The sequence below is a fragment of the Eptatretus burgeri genome, chromosome 10 (genome assembly GCF_056783735.1).
Source record: "Eptatretus burgeri isolate ZD-2024b chromosome 10, Ebu_testis_v1, whole genome shotgun sequence".
Taxonomy (NCBI): Eukaryota; Metazoa; Chordata; class Myxini; order Myxiniformes; family Myxinidae; genus Eptatretus; species Eptatretus burgeri.
The window spans coordinates 1,733,105-1,753,023 of NC_140970.1; the positions used below are offsets into that span (position 1 = coordinate 1,733,105).

At 40.8% G+C, this 19,919-nt stretch overlaps 1 protein-coding gene across 2 annotated transcripts in view; it reads right to left on the reverse strand.

The window, feature by feature from the left end:
• Window positions 1-19,919, reverse strand: part of LOC147017806 (histone demethylase UTY-like) — a 292,751-nt gene that overhangs the window by 76,487 nt on the left and 196,345 nt on the right. For both annotated transcript variants that reach the window (XM_085896797.1, XM_085896796.1), the window contains exon 6: window positions 10,643-10,763. In XM_085896797.1, the coding sequence (XP_085752923.1) occupies window positions 10,643-10,763 (121 nt within the window). The remainder of the gene's footprint in view (window positions 1-10,642; window positions 10,764-19,919) is intronic.

The window sequence follows — 19,919 nt, forward strand, 5'->3', positions numbered from 1 at the left end:
GCTGCGACGCTTTGAGATAGGCGTTTTTCTGTTCTATCTTTATTTTGAACCAACCACGTCTCAACCGCCATCACACAACAACCACCAACCACAACGCCGCTTCACAACAACCACAACCACACCTGCCTCTCAACAACCACGCCATCCTCACCACTCCGCCAGCAACCGTCAACATCTCTACGAACACAAAAGGGGAACAACAACTCCCACCCCGATTTCTCTGGTAAACAAGAATGACGGTTGGAACTCAACTTCCACCCGGATTTCCCTGGTAAATAAGAATGACGGTTGGAAACTCAACTCCCGCTCCGATTTCTCTGGTACACAAGAATGACGGTTGGAACTCAACTCCCACCCCGATTTCTCTGGTAAACAAGAATGACGGTTGGAACTCAACTCCCACCCCGATTTCTCTGGTAAACAAGAATGACGGTTGGAACTCAACTTCCACCCGGATTTCCCTGGTAAATAAGAATGACGGTTGGAAACTCAACTCCCGCTCCGATTTCTCTGGTACACAAGAATGACGGTTGGAAACTCAACTCCGGCCCAGATTTCCCTGGTGGAATGTCCCCCCCCCCGCGTGCCACGAAGGGAGGGGCGGGGTGCCGGGGAAATAAAAGGGCGCACGGAGGCGCCGCCAAAAAAGTCACACCAGAGAAAGTCACACCAGAGGAAGTCAGGTCAGAGGAGGTCAGGTCAGGGCGGTCAGTGAGAGTGTCAGTATCAGTCGGCGGTTCATGGTCTTCTGCCCGTCTGGGTCTTGGAGAAGCGGTCCGTAGAGCGACCCGCTCGTTGGAGCTGCAGTCGGTGGAGAGTCCGGACGTCGCGGAAGGGACGCGGACTGGAGGTGCCGCTCTGCCAGCTGTGTCGCGCGGACCTGCGCGTTCGTACAAGGAGCGCCGGAGAGAGCTCGCCCACCATCGCACCGCGAGGGTGCAGGTAACCTGCAACGGTCTCGTGGGACTCATTCGGTCTGCCAAGTCCCACGCCATAAAGGCCCACAGGCCCCGTCTGCTCCCTTGTCTTTGAGGGTGGCCTTTTCTTTTGTTTTTGTATGGATCTTGTGGCGCGATGTCTTGTGAAGTAGAACTGTATAAGTGTTGCCGTGTGTACGCGTTAGTCGGTCGTATTACATTTGCTTTTTGTGCATAATTGTTTTAATTGCTATATGTGTGCTCTCCGTGTGTCGTGTAAATAAAGTGCTTGCATATATATATATATAAATATATATATATATATATATATATATATATATATATATATATATATAAAACATATATACTGTATCTGTGTATATATATATATATATATATATATATATATATATATATATATATATATATATATATATATATATACATACATATATATATACACATACATATATATATACATACATATATATATATATATATATATATATATATATATATATACATACATATATACATATATATACATACATATACATACATATATACATATATATACATATATATATATATACATACATACATATATATATACATACATATATATATACATACATATATATATACATACATATATATATATACATACATATATATACACATACATATATATACATACATATATATATACACATACATACATATATATATATATACATACATATATATATATATATACATACATATATATATATATATATATATACATACATATATATATACACATACATATATATATACATACATATATATATACACATACATATATATATACATACATATATATATACATACATATATATATACATACATATATATATACATACATATATATATACATACATATATATATACATACATATATATATACATATATATATATATATATATATATATATACACGAGTAGTAATGCCCGGCGTGGCTCGGGCAACGCCCGGGCTCTCTTGCAAATTTCCTGAATAGGGGTTAGCGGTTAAGGGTTAGCAGTCAGGGTTAGTGGTTAGCGGTTAGGGTTGCGGTTGGGGTTAGGGTTCGCTATTAGGGTTACGGTTAACTGTTAGGGTTAGGGTTAGCTGTTAGGGTTAGGGTTAGTTGTTACGGTTAGTGTTAGGGTTAGGGTTAGCTACCCTAACACTAACCCTAACAGCTAACCCTAACCCTAACCCTAACAGTTGGCGTAGCGGAGGTAAACAGCGCCCGGGGCAAAGTGGAAATTTGCGTCCCCCGTAGGCCTTAAACTTGAGTGGATTTGAATGGAAAATCCCATAAGGGATATCGATATATCGATTTTTTTCGAATATCGGAAGTGTTATGGAAAAAATTTATCGCCAATGACCTAAGTTGGATCAAAAGCCATAATCGTACCGAATTTGAGTGGAATCGGTTGGAGTTTGTGAAAATGCATCAAAACGAATTTTGAGGGGCCTCTTTAGGAAGACAATAATATCATTAGTATATGTGCCAAATCTTGTTTCATTTCATGCAGTAACAAAAATCTGATGGTGGAACAAAGAAAGGGGCGTGCCAAAATATATATATATATATATACATATATATATATATATATATATATATATATATATATATATGACACATATAATGTATATATTACGATGCATCTGGAAACCATATGGATTCAAACATACAGATGTCCCAAAAGTCAGTTATTCCGTTAAGTACATATGAAGACAGGTCCCTTCCTTTTGTCTAGTGGGAGAATCAAAGGCGTGCGTTGCGATGTTTTTTCAGGTAGGTTATTAAATCTTTAGATCCAACAACCATCCCATCTCCCATCACGATCCACTACCCACCTGCTGTCTACACGCACCCTGACTTGCCGAGGCAAGATCTTGCAGCAGTTTCTTGCCGCTTCCACAAGCGTTCCTTTCTAACGTTGTAACTCTTGCTCAACGAGTGCAAACACGCGTGGAAGCGGGGGCGGGTTTTTCCCCCAACAAGGCCGAGACCCCGCCCAGAAGAGGCGGATCCATGGAGGCCCTGTCCAATCAGAGCGGACAGTGACATCTGTTCCACCGAGCTCCCACCCCGTTCGGGGAGGTCCATAAAAAGACGACACCATTCTCAGTCTTGAGGGGAGTTCTTTGGAGGAGTGAGTGGTTGGTGTGCGTCGTGTGTTCTGAGCTGAAGTCTGAGTTCAGTTCATTTCAGAAGGAGTTTAGCTCTGCATGGCGCATTCGAGGGCATTCATCGGAAGTTTATTGGAGACGGGGAATTCGTTGCTGGAGTCTGGGGCGTTCGTGGAAGTTTTGCTGGGTCCTTTCCGCGACCCTGACCCGCCCTGGGACTCCGACGTCTCCTCTCAAGTTCCTCCGCGGCCACGAGCCCCACGCGTGTGACTGTGGGCTGGGCTGCACGGCCATTGGCAGGTGCCGCACCACGGAGCACCCCCACCCCTCCAACGTGCAGGTACCCTGCCGAACCGCGACCCCAGCTCGTCTCTCTCCCTGGCTGCGGGGGTCCTAATAAAACACCTGGGTTTTATTTTCGTCTTTGTGTGTGTCTGCGTGTGTGGCGCCATCTCTTAAGTAGAACTGCTTAAGTGTTAAATTTCTGATCATTGTGAATTCTTTCTTGTATATTCCACGATAAGTCTTGCTCTGTGTCCTTATTGTAAATAAACCATTATTAAAAATGTTCCCAGTTTGTTTCCGTCCTCTCTTTCATTGGTCCAGCATGGTTCGGATCTGAATTTTAGCCGGGTCTTTATTCCCGATAATCCGTTCATCCTCGCCGGCACGGCTTTGGCAGCTCCACTCGACTGCACCCGAACCGGAGTTGGTAGTCAGTAGTTGGAACTACACCGCAGTCGGTAGAGTGACCCGGTTCGAGCAAGACGTGCCGAGGGCGTGGATCCCCGCGTGGTTACTTAGGTAAATTGGTTCCAGACAAAAAGACCCTTCGTCACGCGGTCGTGATATTGGCGTTCCACGGTCGGTTCAGCGACTCGCCGGCTCATGGAATTATCCAAGAGCGGCGGCCTACAATTCCAGGAGTCTCGTAGGAGACGACGTAACTCCCCCCACCTAGCGGTCGTTCTCGCCACCGAACCTCCGGCCCGCAACAATATATATATATATATATATATATATATATATATATATATATATATATATATATATATATATATATATATATTACACACAAACACACACATACATTTTTAAACTGCTAAAGTATACAAGTTAGTTCATACACTTGGTACACATTGATCTGAACGAATTGTTCTGTAACCTGGTGATGATGTCCCTTGTCAGGAACAAAAGCCCCTTCCTTTTGGAGGAGGTACATAAAGTATGTCTTTGCATTGTTGGGGAGAAAAAACAAAAATACAGATCTAATCCAGACAGAATGGAGTCATTATCTGCTGAACAAAATATATGTAGTCACATCAACTCTGGAATAATTTCAGGTTGTCAAAGACAAGCCATAAACACTGAAAAAGCATCTTGTACATTACAGACAGGGAAGAGCATGCCAGTTGAGAACTTGATGTTTATGTCTGCTTTTTGTCAAAACTGCAGAGGAAAGAAAAAACCAGAACATGCGTCTTAACATGCCCACGCAGTGTCGGTGAAATAATTCAAGGAATTTCTTCAAGGATAAAGTTGAATTGTGGTTCAATCGAATGAATTCTGGAAAAGATATAGGAAATAGCAATCAAGTTTAGCTTTTTTGTTTTTGTTCACGTTCCGATTAGGTTTTTTTCAAAGGCCCAAAACATTTTATGTGTCTTCCTCGTAGGCAATTTCTAGAATTCATACTTGGGTCTGGTGTGATAACAGACTTCAGAAATCGGTGTCAATTTTGGTGAAAATGCACATCTAACTTCTTGAAAAGGCATTAAAAAATTTTTTTTTAAATAAAACAAAAAACACAGCAAGATACAATACAACCCCTCTAAATCGTGCAATTACATTAGCATTAAAAAAATTTTTTTAATAAAACAAAAAACACAGCAAGATACAATACAACCTCTCTAAATCGTGCAATTACATTCTGCTGGCCTGTGTAATCACTTAAGGGTCATTCCGTGCCAACTCACGTAAGGGTCCCCAGGTCACCTCCTCAGATTTTGCTGGAAAAATTCTTAAATGTAGATCTATATGGCTCTACCCACCATGCAAAAGATAAGCTTTCAATTCCTCATAGTTTAAAAAATGTCTATCTCCAGAGACCTTTGAAATTTGGCCCTAAAAATGCCAAATGTGAAAAACTCGGTTTTTTCCAACTTCAGTGGCTTATAATCTTATAATGGACTCCTCTAGAAAGCTAATATTGCAAATATTTCCTAATTGGCATCCAAATTGTTCAATTATGGCATCAGGTAGCTTCTGGGATGCATATTTCTCACTCTATAGGAAGCTAAAAATGGCTTTTTGGCCAAAACGAGCTAAAATAAGGTGAAGCTATAGGAGCCCTCCTGAAAATATGGAACAACTTAGAATTTTTTCCTCATAACACAGTGGTTATAGGGTCATTATCTATCCATAGATACATTTTTGCTGGGATAATACAGTTAGGTGATGAATTATAAAAGTTTTAACATAAGCCCTTGCCTCCAAGGGCTTTAAAATGGACCAATTTTGTCCCCTGGTTTGACCATGTGGCTAGGGGTTTAGGATCTTCATTTATTTTCTAAAGATTGCCTCATATAAGATGTGTCTACTGACCGAATAATTTTATCTAACGCCCATTGGCTTCATAGTAAAATAAATTTTTATTTAGATGCACGTTTTTTGTAATTCTTAACTTTTTTCATATTCAGAAGTTTATAAATCGTAAATAGAACTATCCAGGAAAGAGTTACTGCAGAATTTTATAAACTGGTATACAAGATTTCAGATTGTAGCATCAGAATGTCTCTAGAAAGCACATACTCCTAGTTTTGGGAAGCCAAATATGGCAATTTGGCCCACTTGGTACAAAACATGGTGAACTTGCAGGGGTACGCATGAGGCTAAATTATGCTTCTTATTAGACATTAGTGATCAGGATGTTATTTATTCATAAATACATGCGAATGATTACTTTCGTAATTGATTGCAAATTATAAATTAGAACAAATTTGATTTGTTGAGTAGCAGCTTTTTTATTTACAGATATACAGAGACAATGAATATTAGTAATTTTTATACCTCAGAAAACTCTTTAATGATCTTTCATCTTTTATGACATTCATTATCATGAATGTCATAGGCACAAAATTTTATGACATTAAGCACTCAGAGGCACAAAATTTTACATCTTAGAAAACAGGTCTTGAACATGCTTAAAGTCATGCTGTGACAGTTGGTACTGATGTCCACCAGATTTTATGTCAGGGGCCTCAACCACACAAAGAATGTCGAGTAATGGCACCCAGCATTGATCTTTCTTTTTTTCTGGAGACCATGAGAATATTCACCATTTTTGGTGAAAGTGGCATTTTCAACTTCCTACAGATAGAAACATATGCATTTGTCAGGCATTCTGATAACAGATCCTTAACTTTCATATGCCAGTTTATAAATATCTGCAGTTTCACTTTGCTAGAGTGTTTAGTTTCGGATTTATAAGCTCATGAATATGAAAAAAGTGAATAATTATAAAAAAACGTGCATGTAAATAAAAATTTATTTTAATATGAAGCCATGGGCGTTCGATAAAATTATTCGGTCAGTAGACACATCTTATATGAGGCAATCTTTAGAAACAAAATGAAGATCCTAAACCCCTTGCCACATGGTCAAACCAGGGGACAAAATTGGTCCACTTTAGAGCCCTCGGAGGCAAGGGCTTATGGTAAGACTTTTATAATTCATCACCTAACTGTATTGTCCCAACAAAAATGTATCTATGGATAGATAATGACCCTATAATCACTGTGTTATGAGGAAAAAATTCTAAGTTGTTCCATATTTTCAGGAGGGCTCCTATAGTTTCACCTTATTTTAGCTCGTTTTGGCCCAAAAGCCATTTTTAGCTTCCTATAGAGTGAGAAATATGCATCCCAGAGGCTATCTGATGCCATAATTGAAAAATTTGGATGCCAATTAGTAAATATTTGCAATATTAACTTTTTAGAGGAGTCCATTATAAAATTATAAGCCCCTGAAGTTGAAAAAAAATGCATTTTTCACATTTGGCATTTTTAGGGCAAAATTTCAAAGGTCTCTAGAGATAGATATTTTTTAAACTATGAGGAATTGAAAGCTAATCTTTTGCATGGTGGGTAGAGCCATATAGATCTACATTTAAGAATTTTTCCAGCAAAATCTGAGGAGGTGACCTGGGGAGGTTTTTGAAATTTAGGTGAGTTGGCATGGAATGACCCTTAATATACATTAGACAGACATAATAGAAACAAGTGAGAAATAGAACGGCACTCGGTAGAGCGCATACCTCCGCCAGGCTGAACAGTTTACGTTTAGTATCCCACTGATAAGCCAATCTGGATGTGGACCTGAATCAAAATGTAATCGGCTTGTTCTTGTCATCGAAACAACTGGGTCAACTAGTTTTGTCACAACTCGTACATAACTTTTTGAGATATCATGCTATATGTTGAGTTGGCCCCATCTCTCCATGGTGAAGAATCATTTCGAAAATTAAAACATTATCGTATCCAGATTAGGAATTGAATCTTCACCAAAGTCGAACAGATTCGTCCTGGTCACACGCCCAATCAGTCCACAAAGTTTAGTCCAAATCTGTTCACAACTTTTTGAAATGTGTTATATATAGTTTTTAGCCCAATCATTCAATGGTGACGAATCAATTAAAAAAATTCTGGTATCTGGATCTGGATCTTTACCAATATCTAATCAAGTTGTCCTCATCACACACCCAACCTGTCAACCAATTTTCGTCCAAATCCGTCCACGTTTTGCGATATCGTGCTATATATCAGTTTTGCCCCCATCTCACAATGGTGAAGAATCACTGAAAAAAATTCCAGTACCCGGATCCGGATCAAAACCAAAATCTAATCAAGTTGTCCTCATCACACACCCAACCTATCCACCAAATTTCATCCAAATCAGTAAATAACATTTTGAGATATCCTGCTCATAGACAAACAATGACAGACAGACATACAGACAGACGGGTAAAAACACAACTTCCATCCACCTTCGGTGGTGAAGTAACCAACGCACACACAACCAACCAATAAAAGGCAGTGTGTGTGTGTGTGTGTGTGCGCGCGCGCGCGCGCGTGCGTGTTCTCCATAACTCCAAAACCATAAAACCTATCAGCCTGAAACTTTGCATGCATACGAAGAAAACTCCAAGGAAGTGCAAGAGTGAAAAATTAGTGTTTGGGTTAATTAAAACACCCCTTTTGAGGATAGGTAACGGCCTTAATCAATTATATCCTTCACATTCCTCGGCCACCTCACTGTCTGGGGTCTGAAAGCATTTCCTGGGTAACCTCGCTGGGGTCTGAAACTGCTATGTTTTCTGGCTTGTTCAACCATGCCTCGACTTGGAACAGGCCGTAACGATTTCTTAACGATAAAGTTTTTTTTTTTTTTCATTTCCTCACTCATATCGAATGCCCGTTCATCATAGCTACAAATTGCTGGGTATATTGCAATGCATATAAACACCTGGAGATGCCAGCATTCATGGCTTTATTTCATTTGCGTATATGAATTACCGAGATAATCTCTTAAACTAACCAGAATTACAAAATGTAAGCTCCAGATTTGAAAGTATCAACAGTTCTGACTCCTAAAAAAAAAGTGTTCATTTGTCCAATTCGGACATTGCACGGGCGTTTCCGGGTGCAGAGTTGTATCAATGGCAATTAGTCTCTTGCCAAGCCAGGCGTTACATTGGAGTGCTTGCCTGAGTGATTAAGCCACTTACCGAGCTGTACAGTACGTGTCAGTTGATAGCGGTGCAGTTCGTGTTCTGATCGGGATGTACAGTCGACAGTTACTACAAGGTAGAGGTACGTATACAGCACACACGGACATGGTATATATAGGTAGATTTGGGGCAAAGTTTCATCCCGTATCTTTTGGAGGTTCTATCAGGATTTCAATTACACTGACTCCAACCTACCGATTCCTGAAAAATTGTTGATATCGGCTGTGTGTGTGTGTGTGTGTGTGTGTGTGTGTGTGTGTGTGTGTGTGTGTGTGTGTGTGTGTGTGTGTGTGTGTGTGTGTGTGTGTGTGTGTGTTGTTCACAAAGCATAACATATTCTCTCTAATAACTCCTCCCTATCTCTCTCTCTCTGGACGGTCGTTATGTCTGCACAGTGGTTATCTCCATATGTCTGGACGGTGGTTACGTCTGGGCGGGGTTTATCTCCAGACCTGTCCAGACGGGAGTTTGTCTCCGGACATGTCTGAGTGGCGTTTGTCTCCGGACGCGTCTAGGCGGTGTTTACGTCCAAACGGGAGTTTGTCTCCGGATGTGTATCTCCATATGCGTCTAGATGGTGGTTATGTCTGGGCGGGGTTTGTCTCCGGACGTGTCTGGACGGGAGTTTGTCTCCGAACCTTCCCATGTCGGGACGGGAGTTTGTCTCCGGACAGCTCGACTCCAGATGCGTCCTCACGGTGTTTGTCTCTGGACTGTATTTATCTCTGGACATGACCAGGCGGTTTTTGTCTCTGGGTGGTATTCATAGTATGACCGGTAGAAAATTGATTTCAGGCATTATTTTGTTTCCATCTTCACTGTTATTCTATGCAGAATCATTTTGATGAAACAGTGTGAATCATAATTAATGCTCCACCACAGGTCTGCTTTCCCTTCCTCTCACCTCTCGCTGCCTTCCCTCCCCCCTTCCTTTCCTCACTTTCCCCCCTCCTCTTTCACTCCATCTCCCCTCTCCTTCCCCTCCATCTCCTCTCTCTTCCCCCCTTTCATATCTCCTCTTTCCCCCTCCATCTCCCCTCTCTCTTCACCCCCCACTCGATCTCCTCACTCCCCCCACTCTATCTCCTCACTCCCCTCCACCACTCTATCTCCTCACTCCCCCCACTCTATCTCCTCACTCCCCCCCACTCTATCTCCTCACTCCCCCGACTCTATCTCCTCACCCCCCACTCTATCTCCTCACCCCGCCCCACTCTATCTCCTCACCCCCCCACTCTATCTCCTCACTCCACCCCACTCTATCTCCTCACTCCCCCCACTCTATCTCCTCACTCCCCCCACTCTATCTCCTCACTCCCCCTCCCCATCTCCCCCACCCCTATCTCCCACCACACCTCTCTATTCTATCTCCCCCACTGCTCTCCAGCTCCGTCCTCCCCTCTCTATCTCCCCCATATTCTCCCCCCACCCCCCCTCCAATCTCAGTATTCTCATCAGAGAAGCAACGGATGGTATTTGGTTGTAATAAATAAAAAGCACAACAAAACACAAAAATACCAATGTTGCAATTTAAAGAACTTTAATCCAGTAAGCCCAAAGCAAGAACAGCAGTGCAGATGAAGCAGCATGAATATGAAAGTTAAATGAACTACCAGGCAAGGCAGATGAATACAAACTGTGCACCCCTAAGATTGTTAAACTCTGAGTGAAGGGTCAGAACACATGCAGCTCACTTTGCCAGTGGCTCTCCTCCTAACCAACCCCCCCCATGCTCCCCTCCCATGTCGACCTCCTGTCCCCCAGACTAACCTTCAGGCTGGCCTCGTAGTTGGTGTTGAACTTGAACATCAAGGCAAGACGCAGGTGGACCTCATTGGCTCTGGGGAAGCCTGGCTCGATGTACAGCACCTCTAAGAAAGCCTTTATCGCCCTGTGAATGAAAGGATGACATGATAATTATCGAGGACCACAAGCAACACTGTAGGCCTTGCCGTCTCTGTCAATATAGCCTTTTCATTCGAAAGTTTGCTCTGTTGAAAAATGCAAGTGCAAATATTGACTCCCAAGCTTCCTCAAATCAATTTGGCTCAATACTCAGAATGCTGAAGCTCCAAGCTGTGTTTGCAGAGTGCAATCAATACTTTTAGAATACAAGGGACACACGACAGGTTTTGATACATTGTCAAGCCAGCAGCTGCCAAAATATCAGATTACGATGCAAGTCTTGCATCATCCTTTTCAGCAGATTGCAACATAAAGTGGACAAGCCATGAAATAATATTATTTTCTAAAGCACTAATTTAACACTTAAAGATTAAAAATAATTTACCTGTTCATTTAAAAATCAACTCACAAAAACATGGCTTTTATACCGACCTATCAACCTGAGAGGTCATTGCACATCAAATGAGCCAAAGATTATAATAAAAGGTTCCCATTATTTCTTCAAATATCAACACAAGATCATCTCGAGTTTGTTTCGAAAGCCAAAGGAAATATAATGATGCAATTTACATAACAACAACAACAATCAAATGATGTTCTACAATTGATTAAAAGCAAGTGGAGCCTGTTCTCCTCGCTGTATTTTTAATCTTGCAGCGGCCAAATCTCATGCAAAAACATCATACATCACATGGAAGACAAAGGTCTTGGTTCACAACCAACGATTCGGGGGAGGGGGGGGGGGACATGTGCCACACAAACAACGCAACAGCGTAAAGCGCCAAGATCACGACGCAGCAATCGCAGTGGAACGAACAAATGTTACCGATTATAAATCTCAAACACCAGGGAAAACTCGGACTCTCTCAACTGGACAGTTTTCATTTGCTTACCCTTCCCTGCTCAGAATACCTATGGTTTGGTTTTGCACATTGACACCAGATAAATCAAAGCAAAATACATTCCTGCAATCTTCATCCAAAGGTTCATTCATTCTGAAACAATTTCACAGAAAACAAGTTTTGTTGTTAAAAATCCTTCAAGTGAAAACGATCGATTACCTCTCAGACACACCAGGCAACACAAAAGACCATGAGATGAGACAAAACACCGAACGGCATGAGTAAATAGCACTTCTTCCGTCTTCCTCAAACCAAACAAGCCCAGACATTTATATATGCGTCCACTGGCAAACGATGCATTCAAATCTGCTCTTCAGCAATTGCAGTGCGCCTTCGGATTCTTCTAATTCTTCCTTTTTCTTTAAGATAAAGCGTTTTCGGGATCGATTCAAATACATTTTAAGCCACATCATGATAACCTATGTTCTAAGGTTATCAAATAACATCTGCATATGCCAGTACAACAGGAAGGGATGAAATGTTATTTCAGCGAGGTGTTGAAATTCTGGATCACAGAGAAAATCCCCACTTTATCTGCTACTAGCAAGGGTGGCTGGCATTGCCCAGTGTTGTTGTAATCTTGTTGGCATTTTGAAGAAAAAAAAATCAAATTTTGTTTTTACTGCTGCCACCGACGGTAGACGGAGGTATGCTTTGCACCCGTCTGTCTGTTCGTTTGTCCCTCTGCGATCAGGACATCGCGAAAAGTTGTGGACGGATTCGGATGAAATTTGGACAGGCTTAGTGTGTTTGAATCGATTGAGGGAGAATTGTGTTTGAGCGAGGATTGAATCGATTATGGTTAAGATTCAATTCTGAATCAGGATACGAGAATTTATTAATTCTCTCAATGATTCTTCACCATTGAGAGATGGAGCCAAAAACGATATGTAGCACGATATCTAAAAAAAGTTGTTGACGGATTATAACAAAACTCGGTGGACGAGTTGGTTCGATGAAAACAACAAGACAATTCAATTTTAGTTCAGGGCTGGATCCAGATCCGGCCGATTAGTGGGATACAAAATGTAAACTCTTCAACCTGGCAGAGGTATGCGCTCTACTGAGCACCATTCTAGTTTTTCTAACTTTTGTTGGGGCCTAAAACTCTTCCCTATACCCTTGAAGGAATGGGTTCAGGAATTCTTATTATTTATATTATTTATTCATATTTATTCATAAATATATTATTTATTCAAAAAAAAGTACAGACACATAGATTCTTATTCTTCTTCAAGATTTCTACCTTCTTCAAAAGAGAGCTTTCATCTTCTACCATCTCCTCTCAAGCCTCGCACCCCCAACTCTGTCTCTGATCTTTCCTTTTCCCTCCCCCCTCCACCCCCACCCCCAATCGCATATTTCCGCAGGGCACTCAAGGTCCGCCAACAACCCCCTTACCAAACTACCAAAATCAAGAATCAATGCTCACCTTCACTCTTTCATTCCTATTTTTTTCCCACCTCTGGAACTAACTCCCACACTCTCTTGAATACCACTCTTCCCTCCAGATCTTAAAAACGGCTGTTCACCACCATCTCATATCTTCCCCCCATCCAAAAAACAATCTTTTCTACCCCCGTTAATCCACCCCAAACCCACCTCAATCCCTCCTCATTCCAAATTTCCACACAAATTCCTTGCTTATCTTCCTGAAAGTCCCTGTAGTGTCCATCATATTTTCCCCGTGTATCCTGCCCGATTCCTCTCCCTTCCACAGATCTCCTAATGTCTCTGTTCCCCAGTTTTGTGCTTCCCTCTCCCACCCTCTTGTCTCCTGTTCCCCTTGTTATATGTTCTGTGTTAGCTCTTATAGGAGCTTCGACATTGTGTACAAAAAAAAACCAGAAGAGGAACAAGCTTTCAACACCAAGGTTTTATTAAGCAAATTCTAAAGATGTTATTGCTACAATACAGGCTCAAAAAAAAAAGAAGTGATAATTCCAGCTACATGAACAAGTGTACATTTTCGGTCATACCCAGTTTTATTACATTTAATGATTCCAGCCCTTTGCTTTGAGCCTAGAGGGCGCTGTTATGACAAGCATCCAAAGAACAAGCACAAACTGAAAAATTCAAAGTGAGCATCCTTTACCAGGTCAACAACAGAAGGATCATGTACAAGGACAGTTACCAAAATGATGACTCGTGTGTTTACAAAGAGGAATGTGGGGTTTATATACCATCCCCAATGTAGTTATTTTTCTGGAAAACAGCAGATTTACTCTTTTTACATAGTTACCATTTGAAATGGCTATTTACTGTATATGTATATGTATATACATATAAACACATAAAAAAGACACCCACATCTCTCACCTGTGAATGGAGGGAATAGCTAATCAGCTCTCACCAAATCGACTACACCCAGGTTGCTAGGATTATATAAACTAGTACGTGCCCGTAAAAAAAAAAAAAATAATGATAATAATAAATAAATAAATATTCAAACCGCGAGCAAGAAACAACAACCACACAGGCCGTTTCTTCGCTCTCGCGTGCCTGTACGTGCGTGGCCCGGAAGTTCGCATATTATTCGCAGTTACAATGATTTGCAATTTAGTTTTAATGCCCAAATATTCAATTAGCGCCAATGTATTTTGCCTTTTCGCAATGTCATCGCAAGGAAAAACAAAAAGAGAAGAGAAGAGAGAAAAAAAATTACTTCCTGGTTCGGAGCAAACCAGCGCACTCTGATGTTACCAAAATGTATGCACCGTCTAATATGAAAACGATCATAACTTGGGGAATTGTGTTTATCTATAAATGCGCATAAGAAATAGAGAAATTATTAGAATACACGAAGTCATCACTCTCCGGAAGCCCGTACGTTGTAACCCGTAATGGGGACCGCGGCTGAGCTTTCCTTCCCCATCGGCCATGCCCACGCAACAACGTGTCTTGTCATTGGTTTGGTAAATAAATGGCCATAACTTGGGAGGCACTTGTCCGATTAATATCAAACCTTGAAAAGGCACATCCTCAGGTCCCCAGCAATATACCTGGCAAGTTTCAATTAGATCGGACCAGTGGTTGTCGAGAAACAGCGGTCACACACACACACACACACACACACACACACACACACACACACACACACACACACACACACACACACACACACACACACACACACACACACACACTGCTGGAATTATAGATAGATGATTGATCCTCCCACACTCCTCTAGCCGATGTAGCTGCATAAAGCAACCTAAGAAGTTCCCCATATTAGGTGTAAAAGACTAGTGTGTTGAAAACGATCCGGTAACTGAGGGGGTGTATGGGATTCTCATGTGTGTACTGTGTGTGAACATCTTTATAGTTGTTGAGGAACTCTGGGAAGGGTTCAATGAAGCGTTAGCACTTACCCTGTGTAACTCTTCTTAGGTTGCTTTCTACAGCTACTTCGGCGAAGGGAGTGTGGGCGGGGTCAATCATATATATATATATATATATATATATATATATATATATATATATATATATATATATATATATATATATATATATATATATATATATATATATATATATCTGCCTGTATTGAACATGGTAAAAAGTGACTATAATCTGTTTTGACATTTGAAGTCTCACACCTGCATCATCACCAATGAGGAACTACTGAAGCAATCGAAAAGTGGTTGAAAGAGCAGTTTGAAAACATCTATGTTCCTGGCATAGACCGTTTGAAGGACAAATGCAGGTTTATTCAGGAAAGAGACAAGAAATGTAAAAGTTTTGGACTAATACTGTAAGTATCAGCAGGTACAGTGGGAGAATCCAGATAATCATCCCCACAATTTTTGAAAATTATTTTTGGGGGATATTGTAATCGACTCCATCTGTCTGTCTCTCTGTCTGTCACACTATCTCCAAAACAGTTGTGCAGAATTTCACCAAACTTGGTGGTTATGATCACCACATGGCACAAATATGGAAGAGCAGTATCACTTTTAGCCTCTTCCCTTGGGGTGGGGTCAAAAGGTCAAACATTAAAAAAATGCAATTACCGGCACATTTTTATTTCTCCACTAACAAAGTCGCTGGAGGCATTATGTTTTTGGGTTGTCCGTACGTCTGTCCGTCCATGCAAATTTCTGTTTTCTCTGCAACCGCTTATCTGATTGACACAAAATTTTCACCATCGGTGAGACTACTCACGTAAAATGCTTTAATGATATTTACGGTGTCAGAGGTTATGTGGTGTGGCAGCCATGTTAAAAAAAGGAAAAAAAACGAGATCCCTATCTCAAACTGCTCCATGGAAAAAAATTGAAATTGGGCAAATGCGATGTACTCCCCATGGGAAACAAGTGCGATTTTTTTTGATGTTGTAGGTGGCTTCGTTATGACATCATAATTGCATAGGTCGAGCGCTTTATCCCATCGATATGAAAAATTTCACAATTCGGTGGGCGGTTTAGCAAGTCACGTGGTTTGACAACCATAATGTTTTTAACATAAAAACCTTCAAAAATATTCACCGAAATGGCTGATCAGATCGAGGTGAAACGTTACAGGTATGATCACCAATGCGTCCCTGCTGTTAGTCGCTGTTAAAGACCAAGAAAAAGATCGCCTCTCAAAGAGGAACAAAATGTTATCCACCTATGATGTCATTGGTCACATGGTTTGGCAGGTATGATTTTTTGAAGAATAAACCTTTAAAAATAATCTTCTCCAGAATGGCTTGACAGATTGAGGGGAAGCTTCACCCACAAATTCCCCAAGCCTTGGGGATACCAGGGTGTTCACAAATAATAAATGTCACATGGTCTGGCAGCCATGTTGGATTGAACAAAAAAAAAATTTCAATTCTTTCTCTTGAACTGCTTCATCAATTAACGTGAAACTTCACAGTTATGATCCAGTTGTCATAGAGAATACGTGTTTTAAATTTCAACCTGATCGGACACATGGTCTGGCAGCCAGAGTTATTTAATATTTTGAATCTGGGTTCAGGGATTCAAATCAAACTTGGTACAAGTTTGTATGATGATGTAATAATTTGGCAGAGGCATATCTGGCAACGTTGCGACGTCGAAGAGTGCCCCTTTTAGTCTTTAATTAAACTTTGTATATGCAATCAACATTGGGGAACACATGAAATATGTAACGATTTTTTGGATTTGACCCCGGTTCATGCACTAGGGGTTGGGGACCTAGGTTCACAGGGTTACAATGGAAAAATAATTTTTTAACCTCAAAAATTGATGTTTGGTCATTCCTGGTGGAAACGTTTGTAATCTTCCAACTTTGCTTTTAGTGGGAAGCATGGGAACTTTGCTCTTGTAATATTTTTATGACTTCTTTTTTAAAGACTTCTTTTTAAAGACTTTAAACAAAGACTTCTTTTTAACTTGCGTTTAACTGCAAGAGATGAGCTAGAAAGATCGCAAAATGCGAATGTAAAGAAATAGTTCAAGAATATGAAGCATATCGGCCTTGACACAAAACCAGCCTGGCACTATATTTAAACAATGAAGTGGGTGAAAAGCATGAATTTGTTAAAGTGACAAGGAGCTGTGGTGAAGTTTCACAGCTGCAGAAAAAACAAACAAACTTGGAGAAACACAAGACAGTGAAAAATATTTGCAAGAAGCTTGACCACAGTTCTTTGTTCCTCAAATGGGAAATAAATGACTTTGTCCCACACTACACAAGAAAAAAATCCGCAAATAACAACTGGATAGCTCTCTCATCGACATTGCCTCCCCAGATCAAAGGGATGAACAGTACTGCAGACACCATGAAAAGTTGTCTTCATATACTTATGCATGCCAGTTACTCAAGGCAATTCAAAAGTCCATTTACGAGTTACGCACGTTGTGAAAGTGAACCTACTAACAAAGGATAAAAAAAACTCACACAGTCAGCGTGTAACTTTCATCCTAAAAGGAGAGCAGCGGCAGCTCATCTCTCTGGTCACCTGGAAAGGATCTCACAAATAGAATGTCATTCATTCTCGGAAAATCTCATATTCTCATCCTGTCTCTCCAGAAGAATTGTCCCATAAAGCCTACCTATATATTTCCACAATCAACCAATGGAAGGTTCATTGTTTAGCTTCCTGGCCTCATCATGTCATGATTTCTCCTGCACAGACCATGTATCCAAGGTGCCTGGTATCCTCAGTCATGCCAAGAATCTGCAAGGCCTTTTTCTGGAGCACAATACAATTCTGCTCCCTGCTCCCACCCCCCCCCCCCCCATCAGGGTATAGTACCACCAAGTTTCTCATCTCTCTCTTGGGCACTGTAGAATCCAAAGCTCCGAATATCATTGGTATCTCCCACAAAAAAGGATCAGGCATAAAGCCTGCTGCTGTCCCATCACAGACAGGTTGGTGGCTGCTCTTTTTTTTTTTTTTTACTGTTTATTCTGATTTTGCTTCATCTGCTCTTTCAACCCTCTTTTCTTCTTAAGTTCCGAACCTGTGATCGAGGTTTCTAAAGGATGCCAGTGTTCTTCTAGCAACTCCCTCATTGATAAACTCCCAAAATCCAGGCTTGCGTCTCAAATCTACTCCCTTGTTCCTCTTTTCTTCTGTTTGTGGAACTGCATGCAATTCCTCAGTTGGTATAATCCCACTCATCACTCCAGGGCTTCAAGGGCAAACCTTCTCATGGAATCCCACATCTCTACCTGTAATCTTTTGTACAGGTCACAGTTAGAGATGTGGATTCACACTCCCAACTCCAAATGCTCTTAATAACAAGTTACTATGTTCCTTCGCTCTCCTCTTCATTTCATTGCTTGTCATGTACACCTGTTGACCCATTATATGTGGGCTGCCTTTCTGCCCTCTCATGTTACACCTTCCTGCTCTTATATGAGCCTAGACTATAGTGGATGATACAAGATGGTTTTCAATGTGCCAGCTTACTGCCAAGTGGAAAAAAGTGAAACTGGATGGACGCAAAAATGCACCTGGGAGTTAGGGAAACAAAGGAGCACCAGGGCTGGAGATGGGCAGATGCCAGAGAGAGCAGACAAAGTGAGGTCTGCAATAAATGAGAGAAGACCAAGCATTTGTTGGAAGAATTTCAAGAGCTGCAATCATCATTCTACCAGAAAAATATTTGTGATGTACATGGGAGGTCCAAGATTTTTAGTTAAGCAACAAAGGCCCCATCTACGGTACAGTGGAAATTTGTATTCTTATGGCAATACCTGCTAATTATTTTCGGAAAACAAAAGGTACCAATAAAAAAGTTGACTCAGGAGAAAAACAAAAGTATCAACTTTTTCTGAGATGTGAGTTTGAATATACCATATGGTGAGCTAAACAAGATGGATTTGACTGATGGTGAAGCAATGTGGCAGAGCATACCAAAGAACAAAACACCTATTGGAAAAATACACCCGTGCGGGAGTGACGGTCATCTCTGCGAGAAAATATATAGCCTCCTGAAGGTAGGGCAGTTTTTGCAAACTTTGAAGTCACGTGACGCGAAAACGAAAGCGAAATTCGAAAATCCGTCCTGACCAAATTTAGACATTGTCCCATAGATTCATATGCCACAATCAAATTCAAGATTGCTTGAGAAATGTAGGAGATAGATTTTGAAAATCATAATTTTCGCATTTTTTGCCAACTTTGAAGTCACATGACACGAAAACGAAAGTGAGTATCGAAAATCCGGCCCGACCAAATTTAGATATTGTCCCATCGATTCATATGCTACAATCAAATTCACGATTGCTTGAGAAATGTAGGAGATAGATTTTGAAAATCATAATTTTCGCATTTTTTGCCAACTTTGAAGTCACATGACACGAAAACGAAAGTGAGTATCGAAAATCCGGCCCGACCAAATTTAGATATTGTCCCATCGATTCATATGCTACAATCAAATTCAAGATCGCTTGAGAAATGTAGGAGGAGATAGATTTTGAAAATCGTCATTTTCGCATTTTTTGCCAACTTTGAAGTCACGTGACACGAAAACGAACGCGAATATCGAAAATCCGGCCTGACAAAATTTAGATATTGTCCCATCGATTCATATGCCACAATCAAATTCAAGATTGCTTGAGAAATGTAGGAGGAGATAGATTTTTGAAAATCGTCATTTTCGCATGAAAATCGTCATTTCCGCATTTTTTGCCAACTTTGAAGTCACGTGACACGAAAACGAAAGCGAATATCGAAAATCCGGCCCGACCAAAATTTAGATATTGTCCCATAGATTCATATGCTACAATCAAATTCAAGATCGCTTGAGAAATGGCGG